The sequence below is a fragment of the Eupeodes corollae genome, chromosome 2 (genome assembly GCF_945859685.1).
Source record: "Eupeodes corollae chromosome 2, idEupCoro1.1, whole genome shotgun sequence".
In the NCBI taxonomy this organism is placed as follows: domain Eukaryota; kingdom Metazoa; phylum Arthropoda; class Insecta; order Diptera; family Syrphidae; genus Eupeodes; species Eupeodes corollae.
The window spans coordinates 1,074,614-1,093,597 of NC_079148.1; the positions used below are offsets into that span (position 1 = coordinate 1,074,614).

Below are 18,984 nucleotides of genomic sequence, written 5' to 3' on the forward strand. Positions count from 1 at the left end.
ATTATTGTTAGATATAATTATTATTAAAACTACGTGTGTTGTCTTATGATTTTTGAATTTGTTTTTGTTTTTATTTTTAATTTTTGAATTTTGATTTTTGTATAAATAGTTTTAGTTTTTTTTTCTTAAGATAGACCGTAAGTTTTAGACTGTGTTATTCTCTAAAGATTTACGATGATATTAAACATACAACATTGATTATAAATATATACCTATACATACATTTATATATATTTTTCACATTGTAATTTTAGGAATATAAGAAAATAAATCGACAAAACAAAAGAAAATAAAACATTTTTAAAACAAAAAAAAAGAAACTTGTGTTTTTATTTCGAATTTTATTTATTGAAATTGTATTAAAAACGTACTGCGATGCAACTACTACAGACATACTTCATTCAGGGGGAGACAAGGGATATTTTGAGGCTTAAATAAATTTTATAAATATTAAGAAAGTTTATAAAAGTAAAATTCTAGAAACGAAAAACAGAAAAAATCCTTGGATTCAAAACAAAGTTTAAGAGCGGTAAGATTTTCTTCAAATTATACTCCAAAATTTGGCGTATTTAGAAAAACGGTGTTTATCACTGGTTAGGTAAAAACATTTCAATATATTTTTAAAAATAAGCAAGTTTCAGAAAAATCCAAAAAGCGCCACCAGGTTTACTTCATTTAGTTAGAAAATGTTTGTGATTGAACGTTTCAAGGTTTCTGCAACTGAAATCTATGGATTTAATAAAGAATTCTGTGATTCAATTCACAAATGGCCTACAGAAACATCAAATAAATGTTGGTTTACAGATTATAAGAAAAAAAAATATGTAAGGAGGGCTCTCAAATAGTTAAATATAATTTCGACACAATATTTCAACAATTCAATATATTGTATTCAAAATATTTGTATGTAAATAAAACTAACGTTTTGGACACCTGCTATAATTTTTAGAAATTGAATTGAATTAAATTAAATTATCAGTTTCTTACAAAGAAAAAAAAAAGAAAAAAATATGGTATCTTGCTGAGCACATTCCTGTGTGCGAGTAATGTTGTCAGAAATGAAAGGGACCTACAGTTTTTAAGTAAAATTCGATTTAAGAAAGCGATGACAAGAATTACTCTTATATAATTTGTCAGTTCCTCGCGAGAGGCAGTACCAGTAAAAAAAAACTTTAGGTGGCATAGGCAGGGATAGAACTCTAGCATGACAGTCCAACGCAATAAATATCATACGGGAAGTGCAAACAAATTCTTAAAATGTTTAGAAAATAATTTTCGAATCAAAATATTATTAGGTTTAAAAACATAAAAGCCATTTAATTTCTCAAAAACCTTAATTTATTAAAATTTGAAAACCTATAGAGCTGTTTTTACTAGCGACTTATCGGAACTACATATATAGCAAGTATTGCATTCGTAAAAAATTTCGAACTCGATTTGAATCAAACGGAGATAGAGGATTTGAACATTGTTGGTCCCCCGATTCCGTCCATCTGCCTGTCTGTTTTTGGTCCTTCAGCCCAAACCATTGGGTCGAGTCGATTGAGTTCAAAATTGGAAATTAAGGTTTTAAGCAGAATCGCTTAAACTTTCTCAAGAACGAATAAACTAATTTCAATAACACTTTTCTCCACAAGCTCTTATAATTTTATTATAATATTTGATAATCAAAAATGGTTGATTTTGTTTTTAAGAAATATTTAATTTTTTTCAAAGTTCGATACTTCGAAAATGTGTATTTTAACGAAATTAAAATATAAAAAGTATATTTATAAGCACTACAAAAATATTTAAAATTATTAAGTGCTTATAGGCATACATTTTCTATTTGAATTAATTGAAAAATTGTTTACTCATTTTAGAGATATTGAATCAAAAAAAATGTATTCATACAGTGGCTCCCACGAATAATCGGACAAAGAGATTTTATAGTTTTTTATTGCAATCTCTCCTAGAAAAGGTATAGAAGTAGAAGAACTGTTTAAATATTTTATAACATATTTAAGCTCGAACTAAGCTAAGATAAAAATGTAAATATCAAGTTATTAATGAGCAAATAAATAAAAAAAATAGAAATAACTCCTTAATTTTATCTCTCACAGTAACATTTTTCCACTGTAGAAACTATGAAACTGTTCTCTAATCGTTAAATTTCAATGTTTTTATTAACCTTTTACTACTGAAGACTTTTACTTACATTAAAGATAGTTTCCTGCTCTACGTCTAAATAACAACAAAGGAAAATAGACATCTTAGAACATTGAATTTGTTGCGTAGCCAGGTAAAAAAATGAAAAAAGATCCATAATTTGAGCAGAGAAGTAAAAGGAAAAAAGCTAGAGACGTAGCATGAGAAACTACTTTTATGGATAATCAACAAGAATCGCTTCTTATCTTTTGTGTATCTAAAGATTTTTTTTTACCACGAGCAACGAAACTATTCGAATAAATAAAAATCACCATCCAAGTAATGACCGAAATGGCCGTGCAGCAGTGTATACAAAATTATACATTAATTAAAAACCGAAATGAAAGACTTAAGTTTTGAACATATAACACAGGATACCTTCTTTTGAAATAAGGTGAAACGGTATATTTTTGTATTGTTAGTTAACCGATAGAAATATCGCAATTAAAGCAAATTTAACGTTAAAAGTTCAGATAGAAGAACGTATATATGGCGGAGAGCAAACGAAGAATTTTCTCATAAGCCTACTCGAGCTACTGTATAGAGCATGTCAGTAATAGGTCGCTCGGTATGAGGATTTGTTACAAGTTCTAGTGTTCGGAACTAATGTTTTGTTGAAGAAAAAATGTATCAAATAGCTAACATCAATATTTGGGGTCCAGTGTCGTGGTTATTGTATAACTGCCCAAAGGTGTCTAAAACACAGAAAATTGCACCTCAACTAAATGTAATCGAGCATATATAAGATGAGCTGGGACTTCGAGTATCTTAAAAGAACTTTTCAAACATTGAGGACCTTTAGACAGGCCTAAAAGAAGAATAGCAAGAAAAAGTCCTGAAGTATGTTAAAAACTTGTCTCTTTAATATCTCGTTATATTGAAGAAACCATTAAAAAAAAGATACGCAACAAAGTACTAAATATTTAGTGTTCGATTATTTGTGAGGTGTTAAGTTATGGAGTTGTTTTTGTTTTTAATGATAATTTGCTGTTTAAATGGCTTAAATTGTAATTTTGGCTTATTTAAAATTAAAACTTGTTGAAATGTCATATAAAATTATTATTAAGTTTTACACTCTCCATACACCTTCTTGGAGAAAATGTTTTGCGTAAATATTTATTTCATGTGTTCGATTAGTCGTGGGAGCCACTGTACATTTTTGATCATTAAAACTTATTTAGACAAAAGATTGTTTAGAAAAAGAATTTAATCGGTTCATTAATTCCTGAGAACATTCAATAAACGAAGTCCTGAAGCAAATCAAATAATGTTCTTATATTAAAAGAATTCGAGCTTATAAACAAAATGATAAATAAAGTTTTGTAAAAATCTGTATTGTGTTAATTTTGAGAAATTTTGAAACACCGATTTTTGACCAAAAGTTTTTAAGATAGAACAGTAAAAGACACCGGACTTGTTTTTTTTTTTCATTTAATGTTTGATTCAAATCTCGAGTTCAATATTTTTTATGCAATACTTGTCACACAAGTTTAAAAGTGAAAATTTTTGTATAACTTAAAAATACTGTAAAAACGGTAGTCTCGAAAATTCTACGAATTAAAACTGATTTTTACATCAGAAAAAATGTATGCAACGAGAATAACTTTTTTAAACATCTGTTGTAATTTCTTAGAAACTACTTAAAATTTATAAAAATTGATTTCTATCTTTAAGATCTTGTTAACAAATTGACGTGTCGTGACTTCACACTTCTTTTTATAATACGCAATACTCTTGTTAATATGTTATAAATATTTTCCAAAAAATTGACGGTTTTCTTTACAAAAAGCTTTTAAAAAAAATAAATACTTAAAATTTTTAAACATTAGTCTTTGACTCAAATTTCGTAAGAACAAACAACTAACTTAAAACATATTATTTCTATTTTCTACACTTAATTTATCTCTCAAAAAGGAGCTTGAACTTCAAATATTGATTGCATACTTCCCGGAGTTGGTGAAATGACACTTTTACTAACTAAAATAATTATCTTAAGGGTCACCAATTTAATTTTATCAGTGGGGGCCGTAAGCCAGCTTCATTTTATGTATAGCGCTCATCACTTTATTCGTCCCTAAAACCCTTTAAAATTAAAAACTAATATCGAAGAGAGTAAAGGGTGTCCCAAAATGACTAGAAAATGCATTTTCTGCTTTGGGAAATGATATCAAACCAATTTCTTCAAAAATATGTATTGGTGGTTCTTCGTGAGATCACTTCCATTTTTGACACAAGTTCCTGCGACCTATATAAGTGCTCTAAAGTTGTTGTTATTTTTTAAAGACCGATTTTTCTCTTATTGTCGCGTTTTGTGTAAAATGTCCTTTTTCAGCCTTGTTTGTATGGCGATGAAGAGAGTGAGATGTAAGAGTCCTTAGAGAACTCCGAGGGGTATGAGTTAAGTAGAGTATAGAAAATAGAAAGGGTGCTATTTCGTTTATTCCCACATCAGAAGGGTGTGGTGCGATATGCATATAAATGCGATGTGTGCGAAGCCAAAAAATACAACAACCTACACCACCAACGCTAACGCTATGGCTCACGGTTGGTTGGGGGTTGATCATGAAAAATCCTTCCAGCCAAAACACAAAAATCGATACGCTTAGCAAAACAAAATAAAAAACAACGTACAAACTTAAAAACAGAAAATAAACAAAACTACGCGAGAGAATAATATTACGCCACTACCACCGCCGCTGCCGTAAACTCCGCCACTATACAAGCGAGCGGAGGAGTACTGCTGTTTTCATTAGAAAAGTGAGTCAGTCCAAAAATGACATTGAATTTATTTAGTGTATTATATACGGAGGGTCCATAAAACGAGGGTTTTGTATTACATACAACACGTAAAGCGTCTGCCAAATGAAAATAAACCTTTCAGCAAAATAGTCGATATACATATATAAGTCTATATAGGTACAGTACTCGATGATTTACATTTAGTTCAGGTAGATATCCTTTATCCTTTCGAATATACTATATGGTCCTTGGCCCTATATTGGCTTAGCTACGAGTTATATTGTGATGTAGCTATGAAGGTGTAAGGAAGGACAAACCCTGGCTTTTACTTAACTTTTCTCGCAGTTCTATAACCGAGTTCGAGTTGGATATCGAATTGCATGGAATTGTGTGCGTCTGGGTTGACAAAAATAAAAAGAAAAATAGAACCTAATACTAATTAGAAAATATAGAGGTAAATTAAGTCTCTCAAGTCAATGAAAAAAGGGGTATAGGTAGGTTACGGTATAGGGGTGGTTAAGTTAACTTAATGTCAATTTGCTTTGTTTTTAGATTGAGGGTTTTGTGTGTGGGGTTGAGCTTGAGGGGGTTTCGATAATGTAGCGACTTCTTCTTCCTCCCTAGAGAGTATATGTACATCAGGGAAGGGTTAATGACTAGGTACAATGTATATTACAAATGCAAAGACACTTCACAGGTAGTAGGTATATTCAAGTTAGCCTTTGGCCATAATTAAAGTTGGAATTGAAAGGTACGAGTGTATAATTATGTTATTGTTGCTGCAAATAGGAAAGTGTTAAATTATAATCTTGTGTATCACTTACCTAAATATGAAAGGGAATAGTTTTGAATGTAAAACAATAATAAATACATTTATACCTATACGGCTCTATTGTTATAGAAACGAGTTAAGGTATGTCTTATGTCGAATTATGAAAAGTAGCAATTGAATATTGAACATACCTCTTTAAAGCTATATATATCTCGAAAAATAAGGGCTAACAAAATTATTTGTTTTCAAAATTGTTTCCGATTTCTTTGAGATGCACATCTAAGAAAAAAGTTTGTGCGACCTCTAATTTCCGAAATAATGAGGATTATGTAAAGTACAGAATTTCAACCCATAACAAACTGTGTGTGTTAATTACTACTACTACTAAAACCCCGCAACCAAGCCTTTCAATAAGATGCGATTTTCGCTGCCTTATAGGAAATGAATTATTGTATAGGAAGAATTCTTATAAATATTTGTTTGATGGTTGATAAATTGGGTACAAGTCTTGAGAGACAACATTTTTAATAGTAATTTATTGAAGGACGGAAAAGAAGTACAAGGTTATCCGTATTGCGGTTTCAGAAGTAAACGTAAATAAAACATTGTGACGCATTAAATAATTTAAATGACCAACATGCCAATTGTTGCTAGCATCGATTCTTTTGAGGTAATTTTCTACCACTTTTTCACACCAACGAACGTTGGTTTTTAAGTGTTTAAATGTGCCCCACAAAAAAGGTCCAGCGGTGTCAAATCGGATAATATTGGTAGCCAGTTTATATCATCACGACGAAAAATTATGCTGCCAGGAAATGTCTCTTGCAATAAAACCACATTCGCTCGAGTTGTGTGGCATGTGGCACCGTCTTGTTGAAAACACGTACTCTCCAAGTCTTATTATTCAATAGCAGGCAAAAAATGTCGGTTATCATATGACCATAACGTTCCGAATTGACGAGACAGTTGTTCCATCGTCGTTTTTGAAAAAGTATGGTCTTATCAAACCTCCCAACCACAGAGGGCATAGTGACTTTTTGTGGATGTAGTTGCCTCTCTTCAATTACTTGAGTATTCTCAGAACCCTAGGTAAGGAAATTTTGTTTATTAACAACATTACCACCGAGTGAGAAATGTGCTTCGTCACTGAAGAAGCTGTCCATCGTCTGTTGTTCAAGCACCCATTCGACGTATGTAGGACGACGTTTTGAATAGTCAGCTGGCTTTAGTTGTTTTGTGAGCTTGACTTTATATGGATGTTGGTGCGATCTAAATGCGAAATACGCCATATTGTGCAGTAAGACAGTCCTTATTCTTGAGAAAGACGACGAATCGACTTATTCGGGTCTTCCGCAACCCTCACTTAAAGCAGCGATATTTTCAGTATTGAAAGCGAAACGATGATGCACAGGCCTTAAAATATCTGTAACCAATCCAATCTTATCAAATTTCTTCACAATTTGGCAAATTGCTTGTGTAGTTGCACCATATTTTCTTCTCTAAAAGCATGATTTGTGGCTGTGGCAAAAATTACCATTTTTGTATTTTGTACGATATTTGTATGCATTGTAGGATAGCCAAGCGATCCATTTTCGCAAATGTCAGACTTTCAACTTAAAACTAAATTGGTTTAACAACTAAGTTTGACAGATGTCAAACTCCAGCCTTATACTTTTGAAAATGGGTATCCCGTTAGATGTTTTTCAGATTTGATAATACAGGCTGTTTTTTTCATTTAATGATTTACCTTCATTTTTGTTAAAAGAAACGCATCTTCGTATGGATTAACATTTATTTTAAAATTAAGGCGTAATTTTTTTTTTACAGTGGTCTCCCTGATCTTTCTCCTATGTTTACCCGACCCAAAGTTGGTTTATATTGTGTAGAAATAATTTTGATGGGCCCTACATTAAGCAGTATCTATATTTTGCAACTAGTGTTCTTTCTTCAACTTTTATAAGTTCTTCAGGTCAATATTTTTCGTGACATCCCATTTGATGGGAACATCCCCTTTGCAAAAGGTAAAATTTACCAAGAGTAGAGTTCGATTTTAGTCCAAAGAACTTGTATCCGAAAATTGTGTCTAATTTTTGATGCGGGAAAAACTATCTTTAAATAATAGATTATCGAATGTAGTATTCTTTGGTCTTCTGAAATGTTTGTCTATCATATATTTATAAATGTATGTTGTTTTTATTCTTTGAAACAGGAGATATTTATTTAAATGAATAAAATTTCTTTTTTCTGGAACAGTTTTCCTTTTTAGATCATGATTTTATTTATTGCCCCAAAAATTGTCTTCATAGAATTAGTTTTGGATTATTCTTCTTGCAAAAGGTATGTTCATTAAATTTTAAAATTAAAATAAGAAGAAAATGGCTCTTTCCCCAAAGTTTATCGTTTGTTTTAACATCTGTAACATTCTTTCCACAGACTAATTTATATTCAAAACTGATGAGATTTAATAAACAACCCATTTGTATATATTTTCAAAAAAAAACTTCATAACCTGTCCTACAAAATCTGAAAGAAAACGCTATACAAATTATACTAAAACGGTTTCAGCACAAATAGAAGTTAAACGGTTTGAAAATAAGTTTTGTTCAAGTTTTTACAATATAAAAATAATATAGAAAACGGGTTTCTTAAACTTGAGGACATAGTTGAAATAAAAGCTTGAATGAAGTCCAAACACACATTTTTCAAAGCTACAAAAGGATCAAATTCAATATTCACTTAAAATTAATATAGAGCCAAACATAGACTCATACAAAATGAGAATTACTAGAAACTAAGAAAGATACTAAAACGATTTAAATTGTATCTTGAATAGAAAGCGTTGTACTTTGTAAAACCATCAAACAATTTATTGTTAAGGAAATTTTGAGTTTAAACTAAACCTTAACAACTTATAAACCAAGTTCTTGGTTGTTTTTAGCATTTTGAAAGGAAATATTTTAAAAATCTGATGTGAAAAAAAATTAAGAAAACAAGATTCGAATTTAGGACATCTTAATCATTTAAATGCAGTGTTGTTGCTTACAGAATAAAATTAAGGCCTCAGTTAATATTATTCTTCCCATCAATGTACTTTAAAACAACCATACACGTAATCTTGATGAAAACTTTTTGACCTGACGTCAAGCAAAATCATTAAACGTTAAACTTTACTTAAACTCAAACGAAGACCATTTTAATTTTCGTAATGACTGAGTGTCTAAAATGCTTTTAAATTCTATCTTGGAAATAAAGATTTGTACTTTGCAAAATTATAACAAATCATTTTGTTAAGAAGTGTGTGGGACAATGACTTAAAAACATTGTATTATGATTGTAGGTATATTTCACGAACCTGAACTTATAGAAAAGGCGATATTCAAAATCTGGAACAGAAAACCATTCAAAAAAGAATTGTATGGTTTTTGAGTTTCTTTTAAATTGTAATCTTTGTGGAATTTTTCATTGAAAATAATCTCCAAAAACCTCTACCACCTGGATAAGGATGTTGGTGATTAAAAATGTTAGAAACAAATATTTTAGTTTTTATTTACCTAAATAAAAAGGCAAAAAGCATTTCATTTTTGTCTTAATTAGAACAAATAACTAAACACGAATATGTACTTTTTATTCAGTTCGATCTTAAACATGACGCATATTAATAATTTTATGTCAAACCAATTCCAAAACCAGTAAAATAAATATAAACAAAATAAATGAATTCATAAAATGACGTAATGATCTCAAATACGTGATTTTAAAATGCATTTATAATTTAAACACTTAAGAGTTTATTTATATAAGTAACTCAAAGAAATTGTTCACCTGAAAAATAAACAAATAAATGTTTTTTCCTGTATTTTGTCTTTCGAGAAAGAAACATCGGAGACATACAAAATTAAATTTGAATCTAAGTCATATTTTTAATTTTATTAACAAGAAAAATAAAATAATCAGAAAAAATTCAAATGGATTAAAAACGTTTTTAGATATATTTGATATTTCGATTTAGAAATATAGAAATTGAGTAACATATAGCTGCATAATGCTTATCAACTAATCCTGGCCAGTATAGAATCCAATAACATTCTTCAAAAACTCATTTTCTCCAGATCTACGAAAAATATGGTCCTTTTTTCCCACATTCTTGTAGTCCGGCTAAAGAAAGAATTCTTGTGCTAACAATACGTCCGAAATTGGGATTAAGGGTTAACTGATGGGAATTCCTAGCAATACGGGAATCATTGTATTAAGGGGAGGAATGCAGCTGCCTATTTCATTAGGGCACCAGCCAACTTTGAGAATTGTACTCGAGTTTTGGACGAATAAAAGATTTGTAGATCCGAAGTGGTAAAAAACTTCTTGCATCGTCTAAGAAAACTTAATTACTTAGCAACATTTTTGGCAATGTCAAATATGTGATCACTCCACAACAAGGGATTTGTGATGCATATACTTAGAATTGAAATCTGTTAATCCTCTTTGAAGCTAGTAATTCCCGTAAATAGTGGCATTAGGAGAGGGTTGCGCTTTAGAGACGGTAGACAGGTTAGAACTTTTAGACACAAGATCATTTATAAAAATAAGGAAGAGCGTCGGAGACAAAACGGAGCCCTGGGGGTGTTTATTTTTTGGATATCAGATTTGAACCCGTCCAATACTATTTGAATTGAACGGTCTGAAACGTAATTTTTGACCCAACGAAGAAGAGATTCATTAATACCAAAAACACGAATTTTTGATAAGAAAGCTTCATGCCAAACTCTATCAAATGCCTTTGAAATATCAAGTGCAATAATTTTACTTTCTCCAAAACTATTTAAAGTATTTTTTACCCAACTCTCGACTCTTCCATTTGTCTTGGTGAACATTTTGCATTGCTGTCCGATTGGCATTAACGGCAATTCCATCATTCACAGGAAGTCAGGGTAATGGGTATCCCGCGATGAAAAGGATCACATTTTTGATGTTGTTTTGGAGCCATGCGCCACACGATTCGTTGGGATTTTGAACATGTCCGCCAAGAACCTAATTAAAAGCTTCTCTCTCGAAAGATAATCGTATACAGTAAGAAGAGAATGTTCATAATATTGAATAGGGCTGACTGAATTTCCGTGTCTCTCCCGAAAACTTTTAATTTAAAGTTATAACTTTTCACACATAATTTTGAATAGTAATCCCAATCCATTAAGTATTAAAAACAAATACTATTTCTTGACACTTTTTGAGGGGACTAGCCACATAAAAATGATTTCATCGTTCTTTTTATAGCTACTTTTCTGATACTAGGATAAGTTCCATTTTCAAAACTGACGTATTTGGAAAATTCATACTCAGTACAGTAGAAGTGCACATAAATAACAAATAAATCATCTACGGTAAAATTACTGCCGATATAATGTGAAGTGAAATTCTGCTGTAAATTCAAATATTTCAACAGATTTTTTTTCAATCTATTTCTACCAAATTTTCCGATTAGTCTTACAAAAGTAAACTTCAGAAAAAGATATAGATTAGATTTAAGATCTTGCATTTCAATCTGGTTTTCAACGTTGCGCAGCGAAACATCTTTCTTTTTATGATTATACTGACCTCATATTTACCTCTTTTACTTATTTAACTTTTGATTGCCTTTTAAAGGATATTAAATTTGGATTTCTAACTTTAACAAGGTTCCACATTATTTGAATTCAATAACATATATCAAGAAAATAATGAGAATATTGTTTTTATTTAAATACAAAAACCAAAATTTTACACAGATAAAGACTGAAAATATAATATCCAAAGAAAAACACTCAGGAATATTATTATATGTATAGATAAATGCACTAATTCAAAATGTACACATTGAATTATATACATAAGTGATGATATCCAGACCAGGAGCTCTCGACTTGAGGGATATAATATGGTACATAGTTTAGGACAATCCTCCTGTCACCTCAACAGACGCACCATTAATGTACGAAGCCTTCTTTGATGCCAGGAACGAAATCACCTCAGCCACCTCTTCTGGTTGACCCAATCTGCCTAAGGGACAAATTCGTGACACCTTCTCCTTAATATGCTCTGGCACAGCATCAACCATCGGAGTGTCAATGTATCCTGGCAAAATGGAATTAACTCTTATGTTGAATTTACCAAATTCCTTTGCTGCAACTTCTGTAAACGAAATCACTCCGGATTTTGATGCTGCATAGTTGGCCTGACCAATTGTTGTCAATTTTGCTGCAATACTCGAGATATTAACAATTGATCCAGAGACTTTGTATTGAACCATGGCCTTTGCAAACTGCTGTGTAATCAAGAAGGTACCCTTGAGATTGACCTTGTAAACATCGTCATAATCACGTTCTTCCATTTTCAATAGATAGCAATCGCGCGTAATTCCAGCCGAGTTCACAACAATCGATGGTGGTTGCTTGTATTTTTTTATACAAGTGTCAAGAGCTTTGCAAACACTGTCGAGGGAGGAAACGTCCACTTCAACGGCACTTGATTCTATAAAATAAAAAATAAAAACAAAATTTAACAAAAGAGAACAGAGGGGAGGGAGGAAAAGGATGAAAGTATTAAATTTGTAAGCTTGTTACTTTCTTCTTAACTTTAAGTTAAGTTAAATGACGCAGAAAAAGTTTATAAATTAATTAATTGATGCGATGTCCTTGTAGTACTTAAGTATAAATTTGACATTTAATTGCACATTGTGGCGAGCTTTTATCTAACAATCCCTGTCATCAAAGACTTTATTTTTAAGTCGTTGTGTAGGGTTGTTGAATGTTTTAAACTTGTAGTCTTTAATATAGTTAGCAACATAAACGTTTTCTTTTCGGTTTCGATTTTTGTTTGGTGGCATTTCTGTAGAAAGGCACCTCATGGAGATATAAAAAATAATTGTTTTTGAGCTTATACATCACTGCAAAAATATTTGAATCTTTTATATAATACCTCTACGAAAACCCTTTATACAAATTTTGTCCTTAAAGGATTTGATCAAGAATTTGTTTTAAGAAATTCATCACTTTATTAAAAATTTCCACAATCTTAACACAAACAAATTCCATAATACTAGTATATGAAAAATAATTCGTTAAACGCAAATCAATCTATTCAAAATTTCATATTGGGCCAACGAAAAGCTAAAAAAAAGTCAGTTTGATTAATTTTGTTTTTATTGATGGAAGAATTTGTATTTCTTAGAAGAATATCGGAAACTATTAAAAATTACATTAATGTTATTTTGTTAATAAAACCAAAGTTTAGTTGTTTGATGAATTTTTTTTTATTATCGCAAACAAAATTAAATATGTTTTAATTAGCTAAAAGAAGATTTTTCGTGATATTTGTGTAAGGATTTGATTCACTGAAGTACAAGCTCTAAAAAAATAGTATTTTCTTGAGTTTTATGATCATGAAAAAATAATAATAAACTCTTTTTAATACTCTTTAAATACATTTTTTTAAAAATATATTTATCTTATAGTAATTAAATTTATATCAAGACTTTAATACCGTTATAATTATTTCCTCCGGTGTTTATAACATAGTACTAATTGAAAAAGGTTGTTGAGACTACTACAAAATAAAGTGCATCATTGGATTGAAGGAAATCGCTCCTGTATCCAAAACCGCTGTTTAAGAACAGAACTTATTCTTAAATATTAAACAATAAAATAATTCATCAAATTTTTGTTTCTACTCGTAAAAATCGTTAGAACAGTTTTCTTGTATACAAATTTTGTTAAATTTCAGTTTAAAAATACTTGTTTATAAACGTTAACATTTAACCTTCCGATGCTAAGTGGGGTTACCCATCACCCCACTACTTTTTATTAAACCTCACTGTTACTGTTTTTTTTATAAAAGGTGATGGGACGATGAATAACAGCAGGTAAAAATTCCTTGCCTTCGGAAGCTTAATTTTTAACAATATTGACCTGTTTTTGAAATATAGAATTTCGAAAATGAAACTAATATTTTGTTTTAATCCAAAAAGGAAAAATTTGATATTTTTGATCACTATTTTTGTAATACCTAGCAGGAAAAAAGTATTGAAATCGATTCATTAATTCTTGAGAAAACTTGAAAACAAAATAACGGTTCTATGGGGGGTACCCCTTCTGAAGCAATTAAAAAAAATATATGTTCTTTTATTGAAAGAAACCAAGTTAAGAAAACAAAATTTAGAGGAAATTTAGTAAAAATCTATCGGTTAATTTTTGAGAAAATTCGAGTTTTCGATTTTTGACCATCAATTTTTTTTAGGGACTACAAAAACACTTACTCTAATTGGTTTGAAACCTTATTTATCAAATTTGAACTCAATAGTTTGGGTTATAGCGAAGTGGACAAACAGAGAGATATGTTTGATTAGAATTTCGAGCTATACATTTTTTACGAATGCAATGCTTGCTTGGTTCCTATATGTAGAAAGTAAAAAGGTCACGAAAAAAGATAATAAAGGTCAAAGAGCTCCTAAAATGAAAAGTCCAAATTTTTTCTAATCCTACTTTTATAAAAAATTTAACTTTGTAATCACTTAAGAACTAAATAACGTGCAGATGAGACATACGAGTATGCTTTATTCCCCTAAATTGAGCCAGGAGAAATTACGCCAAAAATTTGTTTAAAAAAAGGGAAATAATCCTCCCCTTGAAGTTATTTCGTTTTTAAACAAAATATCCTACAACAGGAATAAATATAAAGAATATTGTGAAAGAGACTTTTTATTTAACATTTTACGTTAAAAGTTTTAAGCAAAAAACTATACTTTTTGGCTTTCTTTTTTAAATTTGTAATGACGGGCACATTTTCCAACAGTTCAGGCTTATTTTCCATAAGGAAAAGTCATATTTTTTTTTAATTTTCCAGCACATAAATTTCGGACGTAACTTCTTCAAAAAGAAATTTCGTGCGTTGGTCTTCTTTTGTAATTTCTTAGAGCGATCTGTTATATCATTTATGTAATTTTTTTAGAGAATTGTACTGTTTAAAAGTTGTTAGTAAATAATTTTGTTAAAAAAAATTCCCGGCAGTTATTAAACAAAATGGAAACAACAACATTTGTTTCTCGATGTTTTTTTTCTCTGGTTGAATATATTTCTAAAATTTAGTTTTTCAATAGGAAATATGTTTCCCAAACACAACTACAGATTTAATTGTGTTAAATAAATAGATTTCTTGACTAATTTATTTTCTGGAACTCAGGAACTTTTTTGCGTACGAAAGAAGCTGTCATTTTAGTGAAATTTGAATAAACTGAATTAAACACCCCTCTTAATATGCCTAAAGTTTCTTAAATCATGTGATAATCCTCTCAAAATCAGTAAGAATATTACTTCTTCTAGTGATCAAAATCGAATTAGAGTAATAATAATTAGAGTAGAGCAAAATGGTTTCGTTAAATAAGGTTCTATGCAGAATGACTTTTTGTTGGTGTTCCAAAAGAACTGATCTATTCCAAAATAATTCAAAATTTAAGGTATGGTTGAATTTGAACGAATCTGAAAATTAGTTTCAAAAATTATTTTTTTTGTTGAAAATGCAGTGAATTATTAAAAAAAATCGAAAGTAGTTTTTTTTTCAATAACTTATTTGAATGCACCCATCCGGGATAGACCATCTAACACAAAATTGAATTGACAGACAAGTTTCATTTTGTATTCATCTGTCAGTTTTCCTGTCAATGATTAACTCTTACTTAAATTGCTTTTTTTCAATTAGGAACATTGTCTCAAACAATATAAACTGTCATAAACTACCTGTCAAAAAAATCCAACGATTGGTTTCAATACTGAAAAATATGTAATAGTCACAACTGGACCCTTTAATATTTCTGTCACTTTTTTTGAGTCAAAACGTATATTGTCATTAATTTTTCTTGAACATCAATTCAACGGAAGCCATCCCTGGTCAACTCATGTAATAAAGCATACTTTCAGGAAATTAAAAAATAATTCAAACACTTTTGAAGTTTCTTATCTGACAGGTTGATGTTATTTTGCTTTCGAAACTCCAAAAAGAAAATAATAAAAAAGTAACATATATGTGCACATAAATATTGTACAACGCATAAACAATCGAAAAATTTACCTGCACCGAAATTCGAGATGGTTTCCATGGCAGTTTGTATGTTTTTGTCGGCAGCTATAATACGTGCGCCATCACGAGCTAATACCTTGCAAACAGCTCTTCCAATTCCAGATCCAGCACCTGCAATATTAATTGAGTGTATAATCAGCAGGTAGAATAAAAAAGAGTGTTGAAATCCATCAATCGCAGAGAAGAAGTATCGTCATCGTCGGTAGATATTTGTTTTGTTTTCTTATTAGCACTTGCAGAAAGGTAAATATTTGTACATACCTGTCACAATAGCAAGTTTTCCAAAAAGTGGTCCCGGCATTTTGTATTTATTTAATTGCTTTAAAGGCTAATGGACTTATTTCAATATTTTAAAACAGATAAAAATGCAAATTGCTTTATTTTTATATTTGTTTCACTTTTGTCGACTTTATTTCGTATATTATAATTCTTGAATTTCGAGCTCGACACTACAACCTCCGGGGAAATATGTTGACGAACTGATCCTAGCACATTGACTTTGACTACCGGCAGCCACCACCCTAGAGATGACAACCGAAGCGAGCAGTGAGGTGTGAGGTGCATTTGGCCAAAAATGCCTCTCCAACTCTCCAAACGGCAAGAAATAAATTAAGTTGAATGTAGCAAAGCTCTCTCTGCTTTCTTCTGCAAGTACCCAATATGTATAAATGGTCTAGAAGATGGTTTTCAAGTGCTTCCAAGCTCAGTATAGCCCTCTCTGCCCCTTAATCAAACCAAACCATTGAACCAGATGATACAAAGTTCAATTACGGGCGTTTTTGTCATTTTAAATTTCATATTATGAACCAAGAGTTAAAAAAACCATTATGACCTTGGTCTAATTTTTGTTTTGTGTTTTTAATGAATTGGAACTTTGCCCAATTAATGCGCGTTTCGATGACACACAGATTTAAAAATATTATTCCAGTCGATTAAAAATCAACTGATCAAACGACGACGCATGCGTTGAAGGAGAGAAAGAAGAGAAATTAAACGAAGAAAAATAATATAAGCTGATAAACATAAACACACACATATTTATTTATGCACTTTCCATTTCAATTAATTTAATTGAGATCGTTCGTGCTCTTGTATGCCAACTGATCAGTTCCAGTACACTTGTACAGTACGACATGAAAATATTATTACTCTGCGCTCTAAGGTATGTTACTCACTTTTTTGATAAAAGGGTATGTTTATTTGTAGTATAAGCTTAGGAACTTTAAAATATTTTTCAAAATGAAGGCTTTGAATAAAAATATAATTCCTATGAGAACTAGGGCTTAGTGACTCACAACTCTCAATCATTTCTATGTTCGAGTAATGTTGTCAGGGATGGAGGGACACAAAGTTTTAAGCCAAGTACGAACGGCTTATTTCAGAAAGCACATTTCGTGACAATAGCTTCATAGAGGATAGGAGAGGGGTGGAATCCAAGACCTCTGCCATGAGAGTCCATCCTACTATCCACACGCCACGGGTTCTAAGGTTTTAAAACGTTCTCTTACTTTAGAGAACAATTCAACTAATACGAAATGATAAACTTCATTTAGTACAGCTACTGAAATTTTAGTTGAATAGCTATCATTGAAAATGTCTATCATTGAATTCAGTGTCCTTGATAGAAATTTAATATTGCAGATGTGTTAACAAAGAAAATGGAATACCTTCAGTTAAATAATTTCATTCCGAATTAAAGGGTCAGTTAGCTATCATTGGTTTTTCTCAATGAAATTTTCGGTCAGTAGAATTTTTATGACAAGTTGGTTATAGCTTTCATTCCAAAATTTCTGTCATTGTTCACAAATTTTCTGATCGGAGTCAAGCATTGTAGATTAGAGTTGATCTATAAAGGGCTTTTCCTTTTTTGCAGAAATGTTGTATTCATGTACAAAAAAATGTTACTACCTTGACACTATTTTGAATGGATTGTCATCTAAATTAAACTCTTGAAAAAACTTAAGGCTGAAAACCCTTTAAAAATAGCTTTGCAGCTAATTTTATTTTCAATGAGCTGAATAAAACGTATGTATGTGTTAGAGTTTTTGAAACAAGTGTAAATATTTTAAAATTTGTTGTTTTTTTATAATATTTTGAGATAGGCTTCTGGAAATAGATACGATTGTGCTTAATTTTTATTTGTGAAAAACCTTTGTGCCAAAATTCTTTTTGATAAAGAAATCTTCAATAGGGGTAATATTCTTAAAGGAAAAAACGAACGAATTTTTCATACAAGCCAGCTGTTTTGGCACTAAGTGAAACCCAAGTACATAGTTGAGGATTCTTATCCTGCTGAATTTTTTATTCATAGGTATAGCTTGGTGCCTTTATTCTTTTCCCATCATGGCCTCGCCATATACGTTAGACATTATCAGCTCTTACTTTAATATGGTTTTTGCACCAATTCCTTTTTTTAATTATATGTGGTTTAAATTCTCCGTAAATAAGCAAATCATTCACTATTGCTTCCTATAGCGAAGCCCTAATTTAGACAGAGTATCAACTTCTCGTGAAATTTATGCTTTGTCTGATTCCATCCAAAGAATTGTTTCGTCCTATCCTCGCACTGAAATCGTTGTTACGGGCGATTTCAATGTAGACATGGTTTCAACATTCGGAGCCGACAACATTAGAAGGAGTGTGTGCTGAGATCTTCACTGAGTTGAACCACCTAACTCAGCTAGTCAACGAGCCCACCCGAATATCGGAAGTTGAAGGTCGAGCCTGATAAGTACACTGTTAGTGTTCTTTCTCCTTTAGGCACATCTGACCATTGTGTTATATCATCAAATTTCTCGTGTCAAAGGTAGGTTACCTCGTGTCAAAACTGTTCAGTTAAAGAAAGAGCTCCTAAGAGAACCGTTTGGCAATACGAGAAAGCCAACTGGGACGGTCTCAATAATTACTTCAGGATCTTTGACTGGTCACTTCTTCGATAGTGACGTTGGTGCCACGACTGTTAAATTCTCCTGGGAATGAGAACTTTTATACCGAGCAGGGTTAAAAGCATCACACCTAAGGAAAACGCATGGTTTGATGCGAGCTGTAAAGCGGTTATTAGGGCCAAAGAAGTAAATTTCCGTTGCTATAAAGCCAACTGCACTGAGGAAAGCTGGAAAAAGTTCAAACAAGTCAAAAAGCCTGCAACGCCCATATTTGACGAACCAAATTTTTACATGACCAAA

The 18,984-nt window shown here is 31.1% G+C and overlaps 1 protein-coding gene across 1 annotated transcript; it reads right to left on the reverse strand.

Annotated features, from left to right (window-relative positions):
* Positions 1–11,398: 11,398 nt before the first annotated feature.
* On the reverse strand, positions 11,399–16,342 carry LOC129947834 (estradiol 17-beta-dehydrogenase 8). Its single transcript, XM_056058561.1, has 3 exons — positions 16,061–16,342; positions 15,791–15,910; positions 11,399–12,199 (listed from the first exon to the last, which is right to left on the reverse strand). The coding sequence occupies exons 1-3, from the start codon at positions 16,098–16,100 to the stop codon at positions 11,619–11,621; spliced, it is 741 nt and encodes a 246-aa protein (XP_055914536.1). The 5' UTR covers positions 16,101–16,342; the 3' UTR covers positions 11,399–11,618.
* Positions 16,343–18,984: the final 2,642 nt, after the last annotated feature.